Below are 7,500 nucleotides of genomic sequence, written 5' to 3'. Positions count from 1 at the left end.
AACCCGCTGCTGACCGGTTCTGCTCTTCTCTCCTGCAGAAGACGCGGTACGGGACGTACGCCATGCTGCTGCGGGCCAAGATGGCGGACGGCGGCGCCGACCTGGCCGCCTTCGAGGCGCGGCTCTGCGGCGACACCGGCCTGCAGAGGGCGCACTCCAGCCCCTCGCTGCCCCAAGATGCCCAGGACAAGAGCCGCGGCGCCAAGACGTCCCGCAGCCTGAAGGCCACGCCCTCCTCGTCCTCATCCTCGGTGACGAAGAGTGGCGCCAAGGAGGGGGCGGGGCCAAAGAACGGCCACAGGACGGAGCTTCAGAAGCAGAGCAGCAAGCAGGAGGAGACGGCGTAACGTTCAGGCGCCGTCGGACAAAACGCTGAGGAACTTTGCTCCCAGCGAGACGTTCAAGAACGGTGGGAAAACAGACGCTCATCCAGGAAGCACTTCCAGCCGCTGGCCTTTCACAGTAAAAGCTTTATTTCAGGGCAGCGAACTGAGAGTGGCGCGTTCAAGATCACCAACGCATCAGAGGAAATTATAGTTGCATCGTCTCAGATGGAACTTGAGAGGAAACAACCGACCAGAACCAGAACTTTCCTGTCTCCTTCCTTCAGGTTCTGCTGGAGACAAACAAGAAGTACGGAGAACCATTAGGGACAAAAAAACTGATCCCCATTTTAACCTGCAGATCAGTCCAACTGATGCAGAACCTCCAGTTCCGGTCTGGATTCTGGACCCGGCTCAGAGTAAAAATGTTCCAGATGTGAAATTCATTCACAGAATTTTAATTGGATCCTGAATTCAACCAAAGATCCTCTGTGCTGGAAGATGTCTCACTTCTGTTTTTATTTGACCAGATTCTGTGTGTGTGTGTGTGTGTGTGTGTGTGTGGTGTGTGTGTGTGTGTGTGTGTTTGTTCGTTCATTGTCCAGGCTGTGGTTCTCTGATGCTGCCACTGGGGGGCGACAGTCAGTCGTACTGGATCAGAACCAGAACCAACGTTTGATGTTTTAGGCCGAAGAATCAGGAAAGCTCACAGAACTGATCATCAGTATCAGTATGAAAGTTTTCTGGTTCTGATCCGCCTCCAACTGGCAGCACAGGGAACTGGATCAGAACCAAACTCTTCAAGAGTCAGGTTCTTTTCTTTGACCCATCAGAACCAAACTGGGTTCTGTTCAGATTCAGACTGGATCAGAACCAGTAAGTGTCGAGACCAACCCGTCCTCTTCCTCAGGCTGCAGTTGAAGACCAAGACCGGTTCTGGTCGGTCCAGAGCGAACGGAGTCACTGCAGTACCAGAACTCTGCAATTTCTGGTTCTGTGTAAATAAGTCGGACCGGATCCGACCGGACGTCAGAAATTTGTTGTAAATAAAGTTGGACCTTCAGAACCAGAAGAAGCCATACAGCCGCACTTTGCTTTGAGTCAGAACCAGGTCGAATCGGACCGGAACCGGCCTGTGTTGTACAGATGTACCTTTCCGTCTCGAACCATTGAGCAAAATAAAAACATGGACCGGAACCGAACATCTGGGTCGGGTTTTTATTCCAGTCAGTTCTGTTCAGACAGGTCCAAATGGACCAGAAGTTCCTGTTCAGTGAGGTCCAGTAGGACGAAATAGATTTTCCTTCAATTTAGACAAATTTAATTTGAAAATAAAAAATTCTTAATTTCAGTTTTTTTTCCAAGTTGACTGATTTTTTTGTCTTGTTTTGGAAACGAGATATTTTGGATTTTTTTCTCTTTTGTTACCTGCAGAGATCTTCTATTGAACAGCAGCGCACTCGGTTACATAAATGGGATTAGAAATCTGATGATCAGCTGGTCTAAAACCAGTTTAGGAACAATAAACTTCAGCCAAGTCAGAAAATTACCTCAAACACCTCTTTATGAGCAGCATCAGAGGTCAAAGGTCAGCTGATTCCTGCTTGAGTTCTGTCCTTCCCTAAAGGATTGGTGTAATTGCGAGTGACGGCCAGTAGGTGGAGCTCTGCTCAGCATTGCTCTCCTGCTGCTTTCCTCAGAACCGGAAGTTCTGATGTTTCCAGAACCCGTTTTCCTCCAAGAGGTTCTGATGGCTCTACAGAGGACCGGTCCAGAGCTGGACACGCCTGTCTATGTCCAGCCACAGCGCCTCCTGCAGGTCAGATACTGACGGCTCAGCTTCCCAACAACCAACTGAAAGACGCGCCGTCCCTTTAAATCTCTACAGTTTAACAGCATTTATTCTCAAAGGAAACATTTTTACAACATTAAACATGATTTTGGCATCAATGGTCTTCTACACCTGACAGGTGAGTCAACAAGGTGCGGCGCTGCATTCAAACACCCCACAGAAACCAGAAAATTCCAGTTTTTGTCTCAGTTTTTTTGATATGAAGACGAATGAAACCAAAGGACGTTAAAATATAAATAAAAGTCAAAGTTCCAGTTTCTGCTGAATCAGCTCAGGATGATGATGATGATGATGAAGGGGGGTTGTTGATCCGATTTGCAGCATTTTTCTCCACTTTGCAGCATTTCTGTCTCCAGCGCAGAACAAACTTGTCTTCATCAGCTGATCCTTCCTCAGCAGTCACATGACCCCATTGCTGCTCATTGATTGGTCATTGCCTCCTCCTGCTGCTCCTCCATTGGCTGGCTGCTGAAGCCGCTGTCCACCGTGGCGTCTGATTGGACAAATACCAGGAAGTCGGGAACATTTCTCAGACCATATTAAGTTCATGCTAACCCTGCTGATGGTCTCTCCTTAGCGGAACCAGAATGGGTCAGTATCTGGACTCAGTCTGACTGTCATTGTGGGCCCTTTGGTTCTGGTTCTGTGTGGGTTCTGACCCGTCAGACCTACCTGAGCTGTGCTTGTCGTCTTGCAGCTCCGTGTTCCTCAGCAGCCGGACTCCCTCCGTCAGCCCCAGAGCCTGCAGCGCCTCCACCAGGCCTTCAACCGGACCTCCACCCAGCTGCAGCACAGAGACACATGTAGTGAATGGGTCAGGACCGGATCGGTCAGAGCCGGGTCGGTCAGAGCCGGGTCAGGACCGGGCGGGTACCTTGTAGTGCTGCAGCAGGTGCTGGCAGGGCGTGGCGCTGTCCTCGTACAGGTGCGTCAGCGTCATCATGCCCAGCTTCTCGGCCAGCTTCATCCAGGGAACGTCGCCGACGCTCAGAACCGCCACCAGCCGGCTCAGCGTCTCCTCGTCCAATCCCGACCGCTCGCCATCTGCGGCAGCCGAACGTTAGGCGGGGTCACATGACACAGGTTACCTGCCAGGTGGGGCACCGACCTTCGCTGCCGGTCCGGATCTTTTTGTCGGCGTGGCGACTGGGTTTCGGGCTCCTCTTGGAGGTCAGCAGGTTCCTCACCTGGAGGAACAGTGGCAGGTGAGACACGCCCACAGCCCCGCCCCGTCTTACTTGTCTTACCTTCTGACAAGTGGCCAGGTCCAGGGGGTGTGGCCTCTGGCCCGCCTCTTCCGGCTGATGACTGGCTGCGCGTCGTCTCCTCTGACTGGTTCGTCCGGGTCCGCCTCCTCGTCTGACGAGCTGAAGTACAGCGGCTCGTCGTTCTCCATGTTCTTATCGGCACCTGAAACAGGAGACGCTCACAGGTCACCTGCAGCTGGACAGAACCTGGTCCTCCAGGTGAACCTGGAGTTCCCTCACCTGCAGCGATCAGCATGGAGCAGAGCGTGGGGAACCCCAGGCTGGCCGCCAGGTGCAGCGGCGTGTTTCCTCCGAAGGTGCAGTGTTGACGTCGGCCTTCAGCTGCAGAGCAGACGCGGCGTTAGCAGACGCAGCGTTAGCAGACGCGGCGTTAGCAGACGCGGCTCAGGTGGAAACGAGGCCCGGCCCTTCCTGTCGGCTGCTTACCTCAGTGATGAGCGTGCAGGCCACTTTGAACAGGTTCTCTCTGACGGCCAGTGCAGCGGCGTGTTCCCGCTCTTCAGCTCGGCGGCGTTGATCTTGGCTCCGCCCTCTACCAGCAGGCGGAGGCAGCGCTCGCCGTCCCTCCTGACGGCCAGGTGGAGCGGCTGCAGACCTGCGGACACACAGCCACAGCTCAGCGCCTCGCCAACGCGTCAGGTTCGGCTCTGGCTCCGCCCCTCACCGTGGTAGTCCGGCGTGTTCACCAGGTGTGCGTGGCGCTCTCCCAGGTGGGCCAGCAGGAGGCGCAGCGTGGCCAAGTCTCCGGCCAAGCAGCCAGGTGAAGCGGGCTGCGGCCATCTTTGTCCACCAGGGTGGGGTCGGCCCCCGCCCGCAGCAGCACCTCCGCTACCTTCAGTTGCCGTGTGATGACCGCCAGGTGGAGCGGCGTCTGTGGAGTGGGCGGAGTCAGGACATCAGCTGGCCATCAGGACTAGCATAGCATATCTTGTGTAGCTAGCATAGCATAGCTAGTGTAGAAATGTAGCCTAGCGTAGCTAGCCTAGCGTAGCAGGCTACCTGCTGCAGGTGGTTGCAGGTGTTGAGCGCGGCGCGCTGCTGGCTGCTCAGCAGCGTCTGGATCAGCTGCTGGATGACGGCCGTCTGCTGGTGGATGATGGCCAGGTGCAGCGGCCTGTGGGACACCGGCAGTTAGACCGGTCCGTCCGGACCAGAACCAGCGAGGTGTGGTGGGACTCACGTGTCTCCGTTGGCATCCTGGATGCCACACAGGTGTCTCTGCAGCGCCAGCAGGACGCGGGCGTCTCCGGTGCTGCAGTACTGCAGCAGGGCGGCGGCTGTCTGCCGGGCGCTCTGCGACACCCGGCTGCTGAGGGAGGCGGCTGGAGACACGGGCCGGGTCAGAACCAAAACCACGGAACAGAACCGGCCGCGTTTCGGTGCTGCACACTCACCGATCCGAAGCAGCTGCTGCTGCACAGCCAAGCCTGGCTGGCCCTCACTCTGCTGGGGGGCGGAGCCTGACGTCGGAGGGGCGGAGCCTGACATCTGGGCTCCTCCCCTGAGGTGAAGCCCGTGAAGGATCCGGTGTAGAAAGCTCCGCCTCCTGGTCCTCCGTTCATCTGGGAGAACTGGAAACCTGAAGAGAGACGAGCCGTTAGACACCAGAATCAGAACCTCGCCAGGTCCAAGCATGGATCCCAAACGGTTCTGTTTCTGTCCCGTTTGGGTTCTGGAAGATTCCTCTGAGTTTGTCCCACTCTGAACCAGAGGACTGTCCTCTGGTTCTGGTTCTGATCTGTCTCTCTGCACCGCACCTGGTCCTCCCGGTCCTGATCCAAAGCCGCCAGCGCCGGGCCCTCCGTCGCGCCCTCGCCCTCCTCTCCAAGAGTCGTAGTGCGGCAGCGGCTTCTGCTTCTTCCTCAGGACTTCCTCTTTGTCTGAAACGCAGCAGGCGTCATGGAAGCGCTGTGGGCGGAGCCTGGCCTCCATGGTAACCGGACGGACTCACCTTGGACCTGCGGGACGTAGGTGAACTGCTTGGGGTCGCTGCTGTCGCCGGCCTTCTTGCGGCGCAGCTGCAGGAAGACGGTGACGGGCCGGTCGATCTCGGCGCTGTGGTACGGAGGCGTCTTGAACACGATGGCGTACTGCAGACAGGAAGTGACGCGTGTCACTGTGGTGGTTTGACCTCTGACCTTCACAGGTTCTTATCTGACTTTCAACTCAATAAAACTGAAAACTAAAAATGTTTAAAAATGTTTTTATTTCACAAATCATTTTTCAAGCCCTTTTTTCAATATAATTTTTTATTTCCAAAATATTTATCATGTTAAATTTTCTTTGTGTTTCAAAATAATTCTTCAGGTTTCCAGGTTCAGAAATGTTTTTTGAGCCTTTTGTAGCTCCGTAGCTGCAGACCTGCTTGTGGACGTCAGTCGGAGAGAAGTCCCCGAAGGCCTCCCAGCACCCGTCCTCGTCTTCCTCGTAGAAACGGATCTCGATGTCGTCTGAGGAGACGGACAGGTGAGAGACGGTCATTGGTCGACCGGCGACCCGACCACGAAGCGTCCCTCACCTTTCTGGACTTTGTCACACAGCAGGAAGATCTCGTCTCCTCCCAGAACCGATCCACACGTCTTGTCCATGCGCGAGATCTTCAGGTTGGACGCGTTGGGAGACTCTGCAGGGAAACGGGTCAGAGTGTGGCCAGCAGGGGGCGCCGCGTGTGTGTGTGGGTGAGAGTGTGTGTGTGTTAATGTGTGTTTGTGTGTTAATGTGTGTGTGTGTCTGTGTGTGTTAATGTGTGTGTGTGTTAATGTGTGTGTGTTAATGTGTGTGTGTGTGTGTGTTAATGTGTGTGTGTGTGTGTGTGTGTGTGTGTGTGTGTGTGTGTGTTAATGTGTGTGTGTGTGTGTTAATGTGTGTGTGTTAATGTGTGTGTGTGTGTGTGTTAATGTGTGTGTGTGTGTGTGTGTGTGTGTGTGTGTGTGTGTGTTAATGTGTGTGTGTGTGTGTTAATGTGTGTGTGTGAGGCTCACTGCTGTCGTAGATGGGATTGGACACCACGGTTTCAGCGCCCTGGTGAAGCCGCCGTTGCTGTCCTGCAGGAAGGCGGTGAAACGGAGACGGACGATGTTCAGGTCCATGACCTTGCCAGCTCCTTGGCCTCCTTCAAGATGGACGACTCCTCGCCGTCTGCAGGGACGCAGGGACGTCAGAGACAATGGGGACGTCCAGATGTGTGTGTCCAGGTGTGTGTGCGTACCTGTGAGCGGACAGTGAGTTCCTTTCTGTCTCTGCCTCTCGTCTCGGAGCCGTCGGGTCAGAACCTCGACCACGCCCTTCTTGGTCACATGGAGGATTCCCAGGTTGCTGAATCTGCAGGAAGTGACATCATCACTGCAGCTGTGAGCGCTTATTAGCGGGCTGTGGTTCTGTTTGGGTTCTGGTACTGACGAGGCGGTCAGGTCGTTGGGTCCGATGTCCAGGCTGCAGGTCCCGTTCTCGTTGCAGTGGCGTCCCACCAGGCTGTGAGCGTGGACCCGGGCCGGGTCGGTGTGGGTCACCAGCTGGACCTCCACGCGGGCGTGGCCCACGTAGTTGTTGATCTGCGAACCAGAACGCCGCCGGCATCAACAGAACTGGAACCAGAACCGGACTGGAGCGCAGACTGGTTCTGATTGGCTGCTCACCTTCACGGTCGGGTAAGTCCGCCGGTTCTTCTCGCTGGACGCGCCCGGCAACCCGCCGTGGGACGGGCCCTCGCACTCGTAACGGAACCGGAACCCCCTCTGCAACGGCAAAACCAGAACTGGGTCATAGCAGAACCGGGTCCAAACCAGAACCAGCCCCAACCTAACCCCACTGAGCATGTGCAGCAGGCTCAGTCAAGTGACCTGCATCACTTCCTGTTAGTAAATGACTGTTGGACTAACAGGAAGTGACACGCCAACGGCCCCAGGGAAATCACCTGTTTTTCTGGAATTTCCACCTGAATGGTTTTCTGTCCCAGAGTTTTCCAGAGTTTTCCAGAGTTTTCCAGCTTCACTCTGAGGTTCTAACAGCAGAACTTTAACATTTATCTGATCACTTCCTGCTCTGTAGTTTTAGACAA

At 55.2% G+C, this 7,500-nt stretch overlaps 1 protein-coding gene and 1 pseudogene across 2 annotated transcripts in view; one reads left to right on the top strand and one right to left on the bottom strand.

Annotated features, from left to right (window-relative positions):
* The window catches only part of LOC129355935 (PH and SEC7 domain-containing protein 1-like), a 15,090-nt gene extending 13,416 nt beyond the window's left edge, over nt 1-1,674 (top strand). For both annotated transcript variants that reach the window (XM_055025575.1, XM_055025574.1), the window contains exon 8: nt 39-1,674. In XM_055025575.1, coding sequence (XP_054881550.1) covers nt 39-347 — 309 coding nt within the window. In that variant the 3' untranslated portion in view covers nt 348-1,674. The remainder of the gene's footprint in view (nt 1-38) is intronic.
* A 532-nt stretch (nt 1,675-2,206) lies between these two features.
* LOC129355934 (nuclear factor NF-kappa-B p100 subunit-like) overlaps nt 2,207-7,500 on the bottom strand; it is a 13,041-nt pseudogene continuing 7,747 nt past the window's right edge.

The sequence above is a fragment of the Poeciliopsis prolifica genome, unplaced genomic scaffold (assembly GCF_027474105.1).
Source record: "Poeciliopsis prolifica strain line A6 unplaced genomic scaffold, Auburn_PproV2 SCAFFOLD151, whole genome shotgun sequence".
Lineage (NCBI taxonomy): Eukaryota > Metazoa > Chordata > Actinopteri > Cyprinodontiformes > Poeciliidae > Poeciliopsis > Poeciliopsis prolifica.
Note: the sequence above shows the minus strand (reverse complement) of the source record. Positions and strands in the feature narration are given on the sequence as shown.